We start from the raw sequence: 19,181 nt of genomic DNA, 5'->3' as shown, positions 1-19,181 counted from the left end.
TCGCTAGAAGCCTATTCAAAACAAAGGCGTAGCTTGATGACGCCAAGTTTGAGAGCGGAATCTTGGGACATGTGGTCTTCACCTCAACGGCCGGTGGAAAATAATTGGGATAGGACTCGGAAACAAATCATGTTCATGGATGCGATTATTAACGTTACTGTAGTATGAAGCAGAGCAGGACCGAGTGTTGTGGGAGCTGAACGAGGCCACTGGAGCGATTGCACAACACACGCCTCACGAGCAGCGGGACTTTTATTATGCCACAGTCGCCGGCGCCGCTTCCGCTTTTCCGGTCATGAGTATGAGGTAACACAGCTCTGTTTATCATATTAGATACATTTGAGTGTGTTGAAAATGATGTTATAACGTTGCTCTGTGCGTTCGCTCGGCGGCTGCTGTGAGACTCTTGTTTGAGACGCACTGCAGTAAGATAGATTGATTTTAGCATATCATGTTAAATGCTGGATGGCTTGTGTTGATAAATGGCATGCAATTAATTTTAAAACGTATTGTATGATGGAGAAAATTCTGTATTACTGTTACTAAAAATAAAGCTGCATCTGATTATGCTATGTTAGCTACTTCACAAAATAGTGTTTTTCTCTGAGGCATGGTAAAGCATGGTACTCACAAAAAATCAAGAAAATTAGAATTAAACAATAAGAATAAACGTGTTGAGCTATATAACAACAGTTAGTTTTCTGTCTATAAATATATCAAAACAGTTTTTTCCTTTGTCTATTAAAACATGTAATATATTAAAGCGTCTTTGGTTTTTCCATGGTTTCTACAAAATAAAACCGGAAACCGAAGGTAACGCGGGTATGACGCAATTGACAGGCGACTCCTCACACGTCCTGGAGCCTTGGTTAAAATTGCAATTTTCTCACGATTTACAAATAGTTGGAAACATTTGGGATATTGTAAGTACTCAAGTGAACAAAATATATAACACTGGCCTAGCGGTTTTTGGATATTTTACTGCAAAAATATGACATATTGCACCTTTAACCAGTGCCATTTTGATTAATATAGAGTCACTTAAAGTTATTGAGTGTTACACGACACAGTGGTCGAAGATTTTGGAGATTTACACCCCCACCTTTACGAAGATATGGCATCCGATGTATGGGCTGTTCTACGAGGATTTCCAGAGCGATCGGCCGAAACGATGCATATGCTGGTTCTCCAGTGTCAGGAGTCGGGTCAGGACGCACTATAATGTCAGAAACTGCGAATATATGCTGCATGGAGATAGAACAGGTATAGTTTAGGTATAGTTTTGAATTTTGCATAATAGGTCCCCTTTAAAGACTTGAAAGATAACTTTTTACACATTTCATCCCCATTTTTAGACTCAAATTAACTTGTTCACGTTTTGTATTTTAAAGTGATGTAGTTACACATTACTTCATGTACTCACTATAGTAATGAGTTAATAATGCTTAATTACAAGTAACTAAACACTAAACCTGGTTCTGCAGTAAGTCCACTTGAATGAAACAACACTGAGTGCGCCAGAAGGGCTGCTGATTTCACACAGTTTGTGCTGCTATTTAATAATCATTTGAAACTTAGCAAACTGGTAGTAATGAATTGTTATGTTGAAACAAACAATCATGTTTATATATATATATATATATAAACATGATTGTTTATAACATATTTGTCACTGTTTTAATTTTAATATACAAAATAGATTTCAATGCACTTCTGTGATTGTAGACAATGCTGTGTGTGAACAGGACTTTTATTTTGGAGTGACGATATGACGTCATAAGACTGCGCGCGCTCCTGCATCTGTTGTGATTCTAAAGAAAGGTTTGTTTTAAGAATTTAATCTGTTTTAATCGACAGAAACCGTTTAAATAGTTTTTAATAGTTTTACCAGCGATGTGAAATGAGTTTGTTTACTATTTAATGTAACATTGTGATTCTTTATCTAACTGTAATGAAGGATATTTGTGTGAGTAAAGCTCATCCACTGATCAGAAACAGTAAACCTGCGTCTCATTTCTCTCTATATATCATAAATCAGTTTATCATGAACACGAGTTCAGTCTCTGGCGAGTAATGATGGAGAAACTGAACTTTTCAACTCCGAGTCAATTGAATCAAATACTTTGAGAAATGATTCAGTGAATCACGACTCGTGCTGCTCAAACAGTGAACATGAACAATAACAAACACTAACTTACAAACAAACTAACCATGTTTTCATCAAAGTGTAATCATTTAATAGGTAATCTATAGTTCATTAAATACCAAATGTAAATCAAAAAAGTCTAAATATTAAGTTTATTAATTTGTAGCATTAGTTTTGAGTGTTTTTTGTCTAACCTGGGGCCTGTTTCATAAAACAAGTTTACCAAATAATCCAGGTTTATTTCAGTAAATCTGATTTATTGTCAGTTGATTTGGTTCAAAATAAAATGACTAACTGAAATAAGCCCAGCTTATTTGGTAAACTTGTTTTATGAAACAGGCCCCAGGTCATTTAAGACCATTAACTCTATTAATTATTCTCTTCTTAAAGATGGAGTTTATTAAAGAGGAGACTGAAGACATAAAGATGGAGTTTATTAAAGAGGAGACTGAAGACATGAAGATTGAGTTTAATAAAGAGGAGACTGAAGACATGAAGATTGAAGAAAGATTCAGAGTGAAACATGAAGATACTGAGGAACAAACAGGTTGGTTTTATTCTCACAGCTGAACTCAGTCATTTGATCATTATTAAAATGTCCAGCTCTACAGAAATAGAGAATATACAGAAGTATAATCTTACAGAGAATATTACAGAATCCATTCATTCCAGTATAATATAATTCAGGTATAAATTACTTTTAATTGATCATTAAATCGTTTAATTAAGGTTTGCACATGCTAGTTTCCATGGCAGAGTTCAACATAAAAATTCATTACTACCAGTTTGCTAAGTTTCAAATGATTATTAAATAGCAGCACAAACTGTGTGAAATCAGCAGCCCTTCCGGCGCACTCAGTGTTGTTTCATTCAAGTGGACTTACTGCAGAACCAGGTTTAGTGTTTAGTTACTTGTAATTAAGCATTATTAACTCATTACTATAGTGAGTACATGAAGTAATGTGTAACTACATCACTTTAAAATACAGTGTTTCCATTAAATGTGACCCCGGACTAGGGCTGGACGATTAATCTAAAAGTAATCGAAACCGAAATTTTGAACCTCTAACTGACGTAATTTTCCCATGTCGGTTATTTCGGTTTTTTAATCCTGTTAATACTGTTACTTCTCCCTTAAAAACATACTAGCGCGCGTGTAGCCACGTGACTCCGCCCCGTCCAGTCAACACGCAGGTGAACGCAGAGTCAGCATAGAGACGGTGCGCGAGCGGTGAGCCTTGCATTTTCACTAAACTTTGTCAGTTGTATGTGTTTTTCGGTTTGCCAGTTTGGACATTCAAGCGATTAGACGATCGGATGTGTATTATTATATCGAGCTACCGTGCTCGCGCAGCTGCATTGTGGCACAAACACTCATACAAACAGTAGCTGCACAAAACGTGAAGATCGCGCGCACAGAGAGATACGCAGAAACTAGTTGTCAGCGCTGTCCTGTGATTTATCACTAAAGTAGCTTAGAAACTTAAAACTTATTATAGCTTCTTCTTTTTTTTTAACTTTTGAAGTAAATATTTACAACCCACAAGCTTCACAATTAATAAAGATACGGTATGACTAATTCACACATGCAATCGCTCTCATTACGTACTGGTACTGTGCTAGTTTATCTTTATGTGATTTACAACGAGCAGAAATCTGTAAGAAATATTACGAACCATAGATAAAATAACTGCTGAAAGTGAGCTGTTATGTCAGATCAATCTTTCAATAGGAAAAAATATCCCACCTTTAATAGTCAAGCTTACAGTACAAATATTTTAAGTGAACTATGAGGGCAAAAAAAAAAAAAAACAAACAAACAAAATAATCATTCATTAATCGTAACCAAGGTAAAATGTTCAATAAATCGCTCGTGGGAACTGTTGTAAGATCCTACAGAGCCAGAGAATATATGCTGCATGAAGATAGTACAGGTATAGTTTAGTTTAATTACGGTTATAACTTATGTTGGCATCTTGCTTTTATGACATGCTATTGCATTTGTCTTAGGTACTACAATATCTATTAGGTATTGCAATAACATGGCCTCACCCCTTTGTTCTCGGGGGCGGGGTTTATGTACATTTTAGGGTTAGTGATGTCACCAACCAGGGAAGAAGCTTGTTGTAGTCCCTACCAGCCGTTTGTTGTAGTCCTTAAACAGAGAATTCTTTAAAAGACAATATCTCCGTTTGCATTGAACTTTCAGCGCTGTAACTTTGCAAATACTGTTTATGCTCAAGCAGCAACATTACACACTAACTAAAGTTAAAAAAGTGAAATCGCAATGAACCACCCCTTTTAGAACAAGCAGAAGAGATGCTGGTTTCTCCGGTAGTGGGCGGGACTAATGTGCAAACGGCGATCTCATTGGCTGAAGCACATCTATTACCGTCCCCGTTTTGATTTCAGCAAATCTGTTCAAGCGAACTCTCACAACGTGATTAATATTCATGAACCCAGCAGCTCATCAATCTTTAGTGTGTTGTTATTAGTGGTAGAATTAGTAGTAGTATTATCTTCTTTTAATAATTACTATTATCTATTTTTTTTTTACAGAAACACTGAATGACAAACAATATCTTAAGCACCACCAGTTCTGCTTAGTTAAAATGCCAAATATGCATTCATGGTTACCAAGTTTTAGTTCTAGTTAATAAAGTTCTATTATTAAATAGTGCTTGATTATCATAATATTATATAATGCTTGATTGACTATTGACTTGATTTTTACATTGTGGGGGAAATTTTGAGTTTCTGTATAATTTCCATATGATTTTACTTATGGTTAAATGATTTTGTTTTTCTCAGAAGTGTTTAAGTATGCATTCTTTGGGCGACAAGTGGAAAAACACTGAAGTGGTAAACATGTTCCTAATATGGTAAAAGGACAGAGGCTTCAGCCTTGGAGGTCAGAGATATAAAAGTGAGGGGAAGCTTTCATTCTTGGTCTTACACTCTGCAGCTACTTGTGTTTCTGTATGACTGTTTGACCTTTCTTGCAAGAAATAAAACTTTGAAAGACAATTGGATGTGTTTATCTCTTATGCAGTAAGAGTCCTGTTGAATTTTTGCCACCACAACATATATTTATTTATTTATTTATTTTTGCTTTATTCCGTGCTGTCGTCTCCGTCGGTTTCAAAATATGTCTCCGTTATATTGTCATTTTCTGCTCGTCCGGCACTTTGCAACAATACAACCTTGTTTCTGCAGCGACTTTAAAGGGATAGTTCACCCAAAAATGAAAATTTGATGTTTATCTGCTTACCCCCAGGGCATCCAAGATGTAGGTGACTTTGTTTCTTCAGTAGAACACAAATGATGATTTTTAACTCCAACCGTTGCGGTCTGTCAGCCGTATAATGTATTGAAACGGTAACACCATCTATGAGAATAAAAAAACCATGCACAAACTAATCCAAATTAAACCATGCGGCTCGTGACGACACATTGATATCCTAAGACACGAAACGATCGGTTTGTGCGAGAATGTGGAGGATTGTATATTTGGTCATGGGAGCTGATCAATTGTTGTTCATGGTTATTGTGCCACCAGCTGGCAGCAGTAAGTGTGGCACATATTCAAGCCTTTAAAATAGTCGTTTTATAGTTACAGTATTTTCTGGAACATAAGTTGCATCTGATTACAAATCAGCTCGATAGCATATTCCAAGCAATCAAGAGCTTAGAGAGGTACATTTAAAGTAGCTAGACAGATTCTGCCAGTGTTGGTTCAGTGTAAACAATGATGTACATCCTTACAGTCCTTAAGATGGAGGGAAAGTTAGCAAGGGAAGGGCATAAAAATTTGAACTTGAGCACAGCCCTGAGTCTCTAATAATCATGAGTTTCTAATAATGAGCTGATGAGTTGAACCTAGAGCAGGAATACCCAATCCTGTTCCTGGAGGTCTACATACATGCAGAGTTCAGATCCAACCCTGATCAAACACACCTGCCTGTAATTATCAAGCGCACCTGAAGATCTTAATTCACTGCTTTAGGTGTGTCTGATCAGGGTTGGATCTGAACTCTGCAGGAAATGTAGATCTCCAGGAACAGGACATCTAGTGTTTCATTCCTATTCAACTGTGCTCCGTCTGTTTGATGTACATGTTCATACTGGTATTTGTTCACTGAAGTCTGTGAAGTTTAATGGAGCCTGTTGTCAAAAAATGCACACTTGCATGATTTTATAACATTTACAGGTAAGAGTATAACCATAAAATGTAAGTTTTGTGCTGAGGAAAACACATCTCATAAGCATTCGTTCTTTCCGTCTAATGTCACTAATGTGATCGCTCCGTACCGTGCCCTGGCCCGCTTGAAAAGGCACAGTTGGATTAGGCTTGGGCGTGGTACGGATGAAGTGAGATCAAAACCAAGTACAGAATGGTCCGGAGTACAGAATGGCTACTACAATTGTATGTGCTATGTCTGACATCATTACAACAACAAATATCTTCTATTACTTATTGAGTAGTAAAACACTTTTCAATTAATTTAATTCATTCAAGTATATTTAGGTTTATATTGGGTCCAGTTCTCACCTTATTGATGAACAGGGATTGTAGTTTGTAAATTCCTCCATCAATGTCAGCTCTTTTCTAACAAGCTGATGATCTTAACCAGATGTGAAAAATAAAGGAGACATATAAAATGTGCAGTGGTGGGTCCCTTTGGACCAGGTTTGAAAACCACTGGTGTATTGAGTATAAGATCTATAGACGGGATGGGCAACTCTGGTCCTGAAGGGACACTATTCTGCAGAGTTTAGCTCCATCCTTGATCAAACACACCTGCAAAATTTAACCCAACCCCATTATTTAACTCTAAAGGCAGATTTATACTTCTGCGTCGGACCTACGCTGGAGCCTCTGGGCTGTAGGATATGCGTCTGTTATCGTTTATACTTCTGCGTCATTGTCCACGTTGACGTGCATGCAGACCACTAGTAGGCAGTGTCCACGGTCATGTTGAGTATCAAGGCAAAAGCCAAAGAAGAAGCAGCTTGTCATGTACACTGACAGAGAAGCAGCAAATAGGTAACGACTTTTGTTGCAGTTTGACTGCATGTGTCCCCCGAAACAGAGCAGTTTTTCATTCTTCTAGGAAGTTGAAAACTCTTCTCCTATTGCTCCGCACCAGTTTTTTGACCCAAGGGAGGGGTTCCAACAGACCATTCACAGTGCTTGCGGTCCGCGTAGAATTGATGTGTTGTTACATTTTTGAAGAGGTGCGCGTCAGGCTATGTCGTAGGCTACGCTTGGTACTCACAGCCTACGCCGTACACGCGATGCATAAGTATAAATCAACCTTAAGTCTTCAGGAATGCTTGAAAATGACAGGTAGGTGTATTTGATTAGAGATGAAACTTAACTCTGCAAGACTGTGGCCCTCCAAGACCAAAGCTGCCCATCCCTGATCCATAAGATAGGATAGGGTATAGATCATACATGTTGTTGGTTTTGATGCTTTGAATGTCTAAATTGTTTTATGTCTATTTTTGTCCTAGACCTGATGGCACTGAAAGAGGTGAGTCATGAACTTAATGAAAGGGAAGAAGAGAAAAAACATTATAATTTCATGACTGGGGAAAGAGCGACACAGGCTTCCTCACAGACAAGAGCTCAAAAGACAGGAACTAAAAGTTATTTCACCTGCCAACAGAGTGGAAAGAGTTTTGATCAACATAGAAACCTTCAAGTCCACTTCAGAGTTCACACTAGAGAGAGTCCCTTCACGTGCCAACAGTGTGGAAAGAGTTTGACACGTGAAGAAAACCTTCAAGTCCACTTGAGAATTCATACTGGAGTAAAGCCTTACACCTGCCAACAGTGTGGACGGAGTTTCAGTCAAAAAGGAAACCTTAAAGACCACATGAGAATTCACACTGGAGAGAAACCTTTCACATGCAAGCAATGTGGACAGAGTTTCACAAAAAAAGGAAGCCTTAAAGGCCACATGAGAGTTCACACTGGAGAAAAGCCTTACACCTGCCAGCAATGTGGACAGAGTTTCAGTCAAAAAGGACACCTTATAGTCCACATGAGAATTCACACTGGAGAGAAACCTTACACCTGCCAACAGTGTGGAAAGAGTTTCACACATAAAAGAAGCCTTAAAGTTCACATGAGAATTCACACTGGAGAAAAGCCTTACACCTGTCAACAATGTGGACAGAGTTTCAGCCATAAAGTAAGCCTTATAGTCCACATGAGAATTCACACTGGAGAGAAACCTTTCACCTGCCAACAGTGTGGACAGAGTTTCAGACATAAAGGAAACCTTAAAGTCCATATGAGAGCTCACACTGGAGAAAAGCCCTACACCTGCCAACAGTGTGGAAAGAGTTTCACACATAAAGTAAGCCTTATAGTCCACATGAGAATTCACAGTGGAGAAAAGCCTTATACCTGCCAAGAATGTGGAAATAGTTTCATTGAGAAAGGAAGCCTTATAGCCCACATGAGAACTCACACTGGAGAGAGCCCATTCACCTGCCAACAGTGTGGAAAGAGTTTCAGTCGAAAAGGAAAACTTGAAATCCACATGAGAATTCACACTGGAGAAAAGCCTTATACTTGCCATGAGTGTGGAAAGAGTTTCAGTGAGAAAGGAACCCTTACAGCCCACATGAGAATTCACACTGGAGAAAAGCCTTACACCTGTCAACAGTGTGGAAAGAGTTTCAATCAAAAAGGAAACCTTATAGCCCACATGAGAATTCACACTGGAGAAAAGCCTTACGTCTGCACTCTGTGTGGGAATGGCTTCAAACAGGAAGCAAGCCTTAGGGAACACATGAATATTCACACTGGAGAAAAGCCATTTATGTGTGATCAGTGTGGAAAGAGTTTCAGATTTAAAGGTTACCTTAAGTGTCACATGATGATTCACTCAAAAGAGAACGGTTTTAGAAGTCGTCACTGTGGAAAGAGCAGAGGTGTAAAGAGTAGCTGAAAACCATACTTGAATAAAAGTGCATATACTTTACAGAAAAAATGACTCTATTACAAGTTTCAAGTCACCAATTCTAATACAACTTGAGTAAAAGTCAGAGTATCGGATTTTAACTGTACTTAGTAAGTATTTACTCATGCTGAATTTAGGCTTGAAGATGCACTAGTCCAGAAATGCCAGTGAAAATAAGAAACAATTGACTTGATTGATGAGAAATCATGTTTATTTTCTAAAATCAAAATAAAATTAAACAAGTCAATATTGCAATAAATCAAGGTCAACACAACAGCCTCTTAAATGTTAAAAGTGTAAAACTCCTGCAGTTCACAAAGCTTACGCTATGTCCTACGCCTTCCCTATTCAACTTACAGAAAAAGTAACTGACGCGACGCCAGTTTACACTTTCTTCGTAACTTGAAAACGGAAGGCTGTCTGGCGGAAGCTAGATATTTTATTTCATAACTTGTTAAATATGAATATTTTTTTACACAAACATCTCTTCGCTTCAGAAGGCCTTTATTAACCCCCTGGAGCCGTGTGGAGCACATCATTATGATGGATGGATGTGGATGGAAGCACTTTCTTCAGCTCACATTAATTGACCCTGTGCACTGCCATTATAAAGCTCAGAGGAGTCAGGATATTTGATGTCAACCCAAAATGGCCGCCCTCAACCTCTGAATCAGCCAAAAGTGTGCCTGCAAGGGTGAAGTCACAGGAGCATGACACCAATTATTTAATGTAATTATAATAAAATCATTAATGAATTTATTTTTAAAAATTGCTTCGCATTGTGCAAAATTCTCAAATTAGTATTGATACTGAGGAATCCTTTTCTATTGATTTATGTCTCCTCACTTACAGTTGAATTAATGATGCAAACATGAGTTTCATCAATGGCTCCGACAACTCCACGAAAGCCCGAAATTCTCATAAAAATGGCTTCCTTTTGCCACATGTTTTTGACGGTCAGTTTGAAAGACAATGAATTGCCAAATAGTAGTGGCCAAAAGTGATGGTTGGCTTAGGAAAATTTACATATTCACCCTTTATTCAAATATTAAAAATGTCTTAAAGATTTTGCAAACATATTGTGTAGTTGTGCTTGGAGTCAATTGTTTTATTTGTGATAACAACGTGGTAAATTGTATGACATAATTTTAGGCCAGGCTGTCATACAAAGACATTATGAGCACATGCAAAAATGAGAGAGGACCAATGAAATATTAATAACTGATTGCGTTGCAAGAGTAACCGGCTTAATTCTGGCCATCTGCGTTGTGTAACAGAAGACACGGGACAACTGGAACTGCTGCTGATGGGGATTTAATGCTGGGACCAGTAAATGGCACTGAATGGATTAAAGAGTACAGCATGAGAAATTGATTGTCTGTGATTTTATAACCTCTCCTCAATGCGCTCAATGCGATTTCAATAAATGTGATAAATATCACAATGATAACATCAAAAACAAAATGCACGGAACACATTACAAAGGACATTAAGTGCAAAATTAATTACATATATCTAGACATAGAAAATAATCTCCTGCAGCTAGTTTTAAATCAACCATGAACTGGAAAATGAACATATTGATACAAAATGAATACATTGAAAAATAGAACGGATATAAACCATATCTGGAGAGATTAAAGAGAGTACAGCTTAAGACAATGTTTCATCTGTGATTTTATCACCTGAACAGATTATAGGCAGTTATTTAATCACCTAAAATCACAACGTTCTGTTGGCGCGCACACACATATACGCACACACATACTCAAACCGCTGTACTAGTAATGAAACTATTAAATCCAATCCATCCATTCATAAAACACTTTCTAATACCTTTATAACACTGTGAACAATGATATTACTGCATATTATGGACTTAAACTTTCAGAACTTTTACAGGCCTATATTGAGAGAGCACCGATAACTGCTTATCTCTCCTTAACGCGATCTGAGGACGCAGCGTGGGCTAAACAGTAATGACGTCACCACGCAACACAGATACAAAACTGTGGTGTATTGGGATAATGTGTATGTGTATAATGTGCATTCATTGGTTCCTATGCCTAGGATATGGTATTTAAGTCATGTGATGTGATTTGCACCTGGGTGATGTGATGTATGCTTCATGTGACCTGAACATGAGTAAAAGCGTGCTTGATAGCATTTGGTTGTTTGCCTCATGAATATACAACATAAACTGGCGACGAGGATAAAGTACGTGAGAGAACATGGCGCAAGTCAGAAGACTAGATGAGTATCAACCAGAAAATGAATCCTGGTCTGCGTATATTGAACGAGCGGAATTGTTTATGATTGCAAATGACGTGGATGATACAAAGCAAGTAGCGACTTTGCTTAGTGCCGTGGGTGCGTCCACATATGGATTACTGCAGAATCTGGTTCAGCCTGCAAAGCCAAAGGATAAAACATTTAAAGAAATTGTGAATATACTTGAGGCCCATTTTGAACCAAAGCCGTTTATAATAGCTGAATGTTTCCGATTTCAGTGGAAACCACTCCACTGGTACCTGAAACACAAGCACATTTGAGTGATCATTATGTTATTGTCATGGATTAGGGTGGCTGTACTGAAGCGCACAATGAAGGGAAGTACAATAAACAGTCTTTACTTGATAATCCACCAAAGAACATGAAAGAGAAAATGGAAATCCGCTAGAACATACAACCACATAACACTTAAACTATCAACAGTATTAGACAAGGGACTGATGGAAACAGAGGGCTTGAATGCATGAGCAAATGAGATCATTGACAAGACACACCTGAACAGAATACTTTGAATCAATGTGTAACCATAGAGACAAACGGAGGAGAACTGAACTAATGAACAAACAAGGAGATTAACAATGAAACTCAGACATTAAAACAGATTACAAAAAAACTCAAAATGTGACGTATTAATAAATAAAAGTACATAAAACATTAAGTATGATCTGTATGTATCAATACACAACTCTGAGATCACAATATGAATGTCGGCAAGAATAAACTGAACTTTACCTGTGAGAAGTGAAGAGAGAATGATCAGTCCCAGCACACACAAATCACACTTATCAGACATTTTCTGTTTCTGCCAGTCTTTCAGTCAGAAAGATCTCAGTGGCCTGTTGCATGAAGCTACTTGAACAAACTCTGAGTTTCAGAGTAGGTTTGGAGTTGACAAATCCAGATAAATCCAACCTGGTTTAGATCAGGATCAGCTGTTGCACAACGCTCAGTATAAACTTTCTCTGTCAACTCAGGTTTAATCCAGTTTTGCAAAGCGCGTGAATCTGAAAGTGTGACACGTGCGGCAAATAGCCAATCACACGGAACAAGGAGAACATCAGTTTGATTCACTTCTCGCGAGAGAGCCGCGCAATTCATGTCTCTTCCGAAGATTAAGAGATCGTTATGAAAAATATGAAAATAAACACATTTACAAAGCAGGAATAAACACTGATGCAGTGAAAGTTTGAGAAGGCAGCTGAAAGAAAATATCTGACTATATCAATGCATGTCAATCAAACAAATAGGCCAAATAATTAATATAGTTTCACAAAGAGCTCAAAAGAATACATGTAAGCTTATTCTGTTTAAAAGCTTTATATATTATGCATGTATTATATTTATTTTAATTTAAAAGCAAAGTTTAATATTTTCAATTAATATAATAGGCCTAATTATATGAATGTCATGAATTATTCATAATTTTAATTTAATATAAATATAATGAATAATTAACAGCAAATGTTGAGTAATTTTGTCTCTAAAATGTTTTCACTATAAACTGATTTAATTTGGAGCGAGAGATACAGGGGGAGTGGCTTTATTTCATCAGATACATGTCACTTTACTCACAGCTGATTGGTCAGTTTGGGTTTGTGATCTCTAACTCAGAATGAAAGCTGCCCTGGAGCAGGTTAGCCGTGTAGCGTCAGTTACCATAGCAATGAACCCGCTAAAAACCAATCCACCTTCATGAGCCTGAAAAACCAGAGTTTGCTCAAACTAATCTTGAACTTACCAGGGTAGAAACTGAAACCGGCTTTGTGCAACAGGCCACAGGTGTGAAACTGTGTTCACTTTGAAAAGCTCTGGAACAGAAAGTGTCCTGAACTGTACAGTGTCATCCGGAAACCAACCAAGTCCATAAAGAAGTAACATGTTTGACACTGAACAGAGTGCTTTGAATGTACACGTGTCAGTTGTACACGATTAGGTTTAAACTAGGGCTGTCACGTTAACGCATTAATGCATGCGAGTAATTCAAAATTGACTCAGAGTTAAGCGCGTGCACCACAACTATGAAAAGCCACGATCAATGGAGCTCAGATATTACGATTCACCATGGCAACAGCACGTGACAAAATGATGTCTGCATAATTCTGAGTCAATGCAAGTTTAATTCTTATCACTGTTATAATATCAGAGGTGAAAACTGGTAGAATGGTAAGTTATTGAAGTAATATTCATTTTCATGGTATCCCACATGTATGGAAGCCCATTTCCGCCACTAAATAAAAAATAAAAACAGTAATTACGACTTTTTTTCTTTTTAAAGTCGCAATTGTGTGATATAAAGTCAGAATTCCGAGATATAAAGTCGCAAAAATTCTGACTTTTTTTTCTCGTAATTGCGAGTTTATATCTCGCAATTCTGACTTTATATCTCACAATTCTGACTTTATACAGTGGTGGTCAGAATTAATGGCACCCTTGATGAATATGAATATGGCCGACCTCTGCCTCGTGGGGATGTCTGGCATGGAATTCTTCCAGAAGGCTAGGATCGAGAATGTCAACTCTGGGAACCCATGATCTTTCCTCGGGGCCGTATCCTTCCCAGTCGACTAGATACTCCAGGTGACCACCACGGCACCGGGAGTCCAAGATGTCTTTTACCAGATACGCTGCTCCATCCTCCACGATGATTGGAAGGGGGAGTTCTTCGGCATCGCCAGGCTCTGTGGAGGGAAGAACAGAAGGGTGGTGAGGTTTCAACAGGGAGACATGGAACGTGGGATGAATTCTGAATTCAGGTGGGAGTTGCAACTGGTATGTGACCGGATTGACTTGGCGGATGAAGGCTCGAAGGCTTGCTTTGCTGCCGGATCCCAGGACAGAGACTTGGGCCTGCCACGGAGTAGGTTGGTAAGTGGAGAAGTGATGGTACTGTAGCCCTTGATGAACCTTCGGTAGAAATTGGCGAATCCTAGGAATCTTTGCAGTTCTTTCACAGTCACAGGAAGGGGCCAATCCTTTATTGCAGCAACCTTCCTCTCGTCCATGCGGACGCCACTGTGATCGATGTAATATCCCAAGAACTGCACTGAGGGCTGATGGAACGTACACTTCTCTGCTTTCAGGAACAGGTTGTAGTCCCTCAGGCATTGAAGGACCTCCGCAACGTGCTGGCGATGTTCGGCCAGGCTCCAGGAGTAGATGAGTATATCATCAATGTAGACGATCACGAACTTGTGCAGGAACTCCCAGAGCACCTCGTGCATGAAATCCTGAAATACGGAGGGGGCGTTGACGAGTCCATACTGGACTTGGAACTGGTCTTGGAACAGGGACTTCAAAGGAAAACATCCAGGAAAACAATGGTTACCCCACTTCAGGACATCTCCTGTCCGCCAGGAGATGATCGGATCATGCTGCTCTAACCATGGGCGCCCCAGAATCAAGTCAGATGTTGAATCCTCCAGAACCAGCAGATGGATCTCTTCCTGATGCAGAACACCGATCTGTAGTTTCAGGGGTCCCACCATGTAACGCACTTGACGGAGAGGACGACCCGTTACTGAGTGGACCTGGTAGACTTTCGGCGAACTGATGGTCTTGAGATTGAGCTGGCGACAGAGGGCTCCGGAGATGAAGTTTCCAGCTGACCCAGAGTCGATGAAGGCGTTAACTGGAATACAAACATTGGCAGCAGTAAGGTTGGCAACAATTGTGAGTGGATTTTGATGATTCAACGAGGGCAGAATGACACTCACCATAGCTCGCACTGGACGAGTGGGGCATTCAGCTCTGAAATGCCCAGGATGACCACAATGTAAGCATAGACCCTGGGTCAGCCTCCTCTGTCGCTCAGCTGGTGAAAGACGTGATCTGTCGATCTGCATTCCGTTGCTGGCTGGTTCTGGGGAGCTGACAGATTCGGGCTGGCGGAGGAAGGATGGAAAGAGTTGCTGGTTTTGGTGCTCTTCAATGCACAGCTGCATACGAGTGGCGAATCTTATAGAAAGTTGGATGAACTTCTCGAGCCCGATGGTATCCTCGTATGCAGCGAGATGCAACCGCACACGTGGATCCAAACCTTGACGATACCTGGAGATAAGGGCTGGTTCGTTCCAACCACTCGCTGCTGCTAGGGTTCTGAACTGTAAAGCATAATCAGAGACAGATAATGAACCTTGTTTTAAATTACATAGTCTCTCACCAATGGACGAGTCCCATGCTGGCTTCCCAAAGACTTCTTTGAAGTGACTAATAAAACTTGAGAGTGATTGCACGACGGGACTATTCTGAGTCCAAAGTGGTTCTGCCCAGCGGAGTGCTTTACCGTCTAGTTGCTGAATTATGAAGGCGACTTTCGCTTTATCGTCAGGATATAGGTACAGTTGCATCTCCAAAACCAGTGAACATTGCAGGATGAATCCGTTGCAATCCTCCGCCGAGCCAGTTTGGCCATGGAACTGGTGAACACAGACGGCGAAGAAGTGGCAGCGTGGAATGCGGAAGTGCTCGCTGGTGGTGCTGGCGTGGATGAACTGGTGAGAGTGCGGCGAAGTGCTGTTACCAGGTCTTGAAATGGATCTGAAGTGCTCATTGCTCAGCGGTGTTGGTCCGGTCTTCTGTTACGTACAGAGGAGGTCAGAGACACAGGTAAGGTTTACGATGTTTATTGAGACAACCAGAGCAGTGAGCAGGTGAGTGAAGCCAGATAGAGTTTGTGATGATCGATGACAGAGATACTGATACTTGGTTTCTTCTAGGAGTCGTGGGTGGCGGATGGTCCTTGGAGCTGAAGACACACAGAGACACTCACGGGGAACAGGAGAACACGGAGGATCTAGGAAGCACACTGAAGACAGGTAAGTAGTTGATCGAGGAGTCCGTAAGTTAAGCATTAGAGTAAGTATGCGTTAACGAGACCGGACAATGACTGTGTGGCTGTGAGTGTCTCTATTAGTGCTGCTGATAGGGGTGGTGATGAATGTCAGGTGTGCGTGATCAGAACTCTGGTGAAGGAGTGCGTTGTGATTGGGTGAGTGAAGAGCCTGGCGTGTCTGTGACATTGGCACCCTTTTATTCAATACTTTTTGCAAGCTCCTTTTGCCAAGATAACAGCTCTGAGGCTTCACCTCTAATGCCTGATGAGTTTGGAGAACACCTGACAAGAGATCAGAGACCATTCCTTCATGCAGAATCTCTCCAGATCCTTCAGATTCCCAGCTCCATGTTGGTGCTTCTTCTCTTCAGTTCACTCCACTAATTTTCTTTAGGGTTCAGGTCAGGGGATTGAGACAGCCATGGCAGAAGCTTCATTTTGTGCTCAGTGACACATTTTTGTGTTGGTTTTGATGTTTGTTTTGGATCATTGTCCTGATGGAAGATCCAACCACGGCCCATTATTGGATTTCTAGCAGAAGCGGTCAGGTTGTTTTTTTATCTGTTGGTATTTGATAGAATCCATGATACCATGTATCTGAACAAGATGTCCAGGACCTCCAGCAGAAAAATAGGCCCACACCATTAAAGATCCAGCAGTATATTTAACCGTGGGCATGGGGTACTTTTTATCCATGTGTGTACCAAACCCATCTGGTGGGTTTGCTGCCAAAAAAGCTCTTTTTTTAGTTTCATCTGACCATAGAAGCCGGTCCCGTTTGAAGTTCCAGTCTTGTCTGACAACTGAATATTATAACAACTTGTGGTGATGTAGGTGCTGTTTGATCATTTTTTTTAGGCTTTCTGAGACTCAAGACTCAACTAATCTCTGCAATTCTCCAGCTGTGATCTTTGGAGAGTCTTTGTCCACTCAAACTCTCCTCCTCACTGCGCATTAGGACAATTTAGACACACATCCTCTTCCAGGCAGATTTGTAACATCTTTAGTTGACTGGAACTTCTTAATTATTGCCCTGATAGTGGAAATGGGGATTTTCAATGCTTTAGCTATTTTCTTACAGCCACTTTCTATTTTGTGAAGCTCAACAATCTTTTGCTGCACATCAGAACTATATTCTTTGGTTTTTCTCATTGTGATGAATGATTAAGGGATTTTGGCTTTTGTGTTTCCTCATGTTTTTACTCCTGTGGAACAGGAAGTCATGGCTGGACAATTTCATGTTCATGATCACCCTGGTGTGCTAAAAAAAAAAAAAAATGTAAATATGAATGGGAATATACTTCAGAGGTATTTTACTCATAAAAAAAAAACTCTAGCGGTCCCAATAGTTGTGGCCAATGTGTTTTAGAGGAAAACATTTATTTCATAATGTGATTTTCCCCCCTACTTTCAATTCTTTTCCTTCAATGAAAGGTTAGATTTTTGCTAATTTTATGAATTAAAGATCAAAAGGATAAACAATGCAGATAAAGACCCAGAGTCAAAGTTTAAAAAAATAATAAATTGAAGAAAATTTTACTTAAGAATAGTTTGCAGTTTCATCAGCAGAAGCCAGCTTCAAGTCTCACAAGGAGTTCGTATAGGCTGCTCTACGTACATTCACATTTCCACAACAATTATACTCTAACAGAGTCAACTAACTACATCATTACTTCAAGTTGAATGATTCTGATTGGCTAAGAAAAATAGACAAATTTGGTAATCTTCCACACATGGACAGATAGTCAGAAGCATATCTCTGTTCGTCACAATGATGACGAGGGGACCCTGGATTTAGGTACTGGATGTCCTTTTGGGGTCATGACATGGCGTCTGCTGGTCTCAAGCAGAGTGCCAGTTGTCCATCGGTACAAAGGACCTGCACAGAACACTTAGCGCACATACACAGATACACATGTGTCACAGCTTCTTCAAGGTTGAAGTTGATCTGAGCTCTGCTCTGAGCAGGAAACTTTCCCAAAACATACTGATAACATATTCTTTTCTCTCAGAGAGGTACAGACAATATTTTCTAGTGTTTGAAAAGGAAAATAAATGCTTTAACATACGTTGAAGAAGTTATTCAAATAATTTAACAGAAAGATAAATGTTGATTAATAACTTAGAAGATATGTATTGAAGCGGCAGTGGATACCAGAATCCACCCCTTCAGTCCCTCCTTAAAGGCCAATGTGGAGTCCTAAACACCACATCTGGTCTGACAATTAGGCCGCTTTAAAATTTAACATTGCTGACCCATGCACCCCTGGCAGGTTACAATTTGTATAAAATAGACAATAGGTTTTCCCTTGAAGGACTTGACTAGAACAGAATATTCTACAGAGCACATGGTACATTATTGACCTTCAGTCCTTACACTTAGTCGTCTTTACATCAATCCTGGCTATTCTGTTTATCATCAAATTCCTTGATTACAAAACAAATACATATTTATTCTCTGGAAGCCAGGCTAAATGAGTAAGCACTGTTACTGCATTCCTGGCATGGGCCAGACCCTCAGTCACTCCTCAGATACTAAATACAGACATTGCCTGTAATCATAAACACCAGGATATATACACTGTTTTTTTAGAAAACTATCATTTCCAATTCATTATATAATACAAGAAGATTGATCGTAAATCCACTCCTTTCACTATACCCCTTATAGATCATGTTTAAGATTAAAAACAAAATTGTGGTCTAACTCAAAATTAAACACTGAAAAATAAGACCCATCATAATCCATCTAAGTACTTTAAGTACTTTAAATCATCATTCAGTTTACAGTCTATAGACATATCATGTACTACCTTAATCTGCAGAACATCTTTTAAATCTTTTTTTTTTTAAACTTTTAAAAATAAAAAGAAAACAAATTTACATGACTATTTCAATTATCATTTTCTATAAAACATAGAATTGTTACTTTTAT

The 19,181-nt window shown here is 39.3% G+C and overlaps 1 protein-coding gene across 2 annotated transcripts; it reads left to right on the top strand.

Annotated features, from left to right (window-relative positions):
• Positions 1 to 1,777: 1,777 nt before the first annotated feature.
• Positions 1,778 to 11,289, top strand: LOC127508795 (gastrula zinc finger protein XlCGF57.1-like). 2 transcript variants are annotated; one of them, XM_051887169.1, is made up of 3 exons: positions 1,778 to 1,821; positions 2,537 to 2,693; positions 7,664 to 11,289. In XM_051887169.1, exons 2-3 carry the CDS (start codon positions 2,537 to 2,539, stop codon positions 9,109 to 9,111), a joined length of 1,605 nt encoding a protein of 534 aa, XP_051743129.1. In that variant the 5' UTR covers positions 1,778 to 1,821; the 3' UTR covers positions 9,112 to 11,289. The 2 variants fall into 2 exon arrangements, with proteins under 2 accessions (XP_051743129.1, XP_051743130.1); XM_051887170.1 differs by having other exon boundaries at positions 1,788 to 1,821; positions 2,573 to 2,693.
• The last annotated feature ends 7,892 nt before the right edge of the window (positions 11,290 to 19,181 follow it).

Source organism: Ctenopharyngodon idella, chromosome 3, assembly GCF_019924925.1.
Source record: "Ctenopharyngodon idella isolate HZGC_01 chromosome 3, HZGC01, whole genome shotgun sequence".
NCBI classification, from domain to species: Eukaryota; Metazoa; Chordata; class Actinopteri; order Cypriniformes; family Xenocyprididae; genus Ctenopharyngodon; species Ctenopharyngodon idella.
Note: the sequence above shows the minus strand (reverse complement) of the source record. Positions and strands in the feature narration are given on the sequence as shown.

What these genes read in the sequence shown, in the direction of transcription:
- LOC127508795 (XM_051887169.1), top strand. Translation starts at nt 2,537, where the DNA reads ATGGAGTTTATTAAAGAGGAGACTGAAGACATAAAGATGGAGTTTATT. An exon ending in AGATACTGAGGAACAAACAG is followed by an intron (nt 2,694 to 7,663) that starts GTTGGTTTTATT and finishes TTTTTGTCCTAG; the next exon opens with ACCTGATGGCACTGAAAGAG.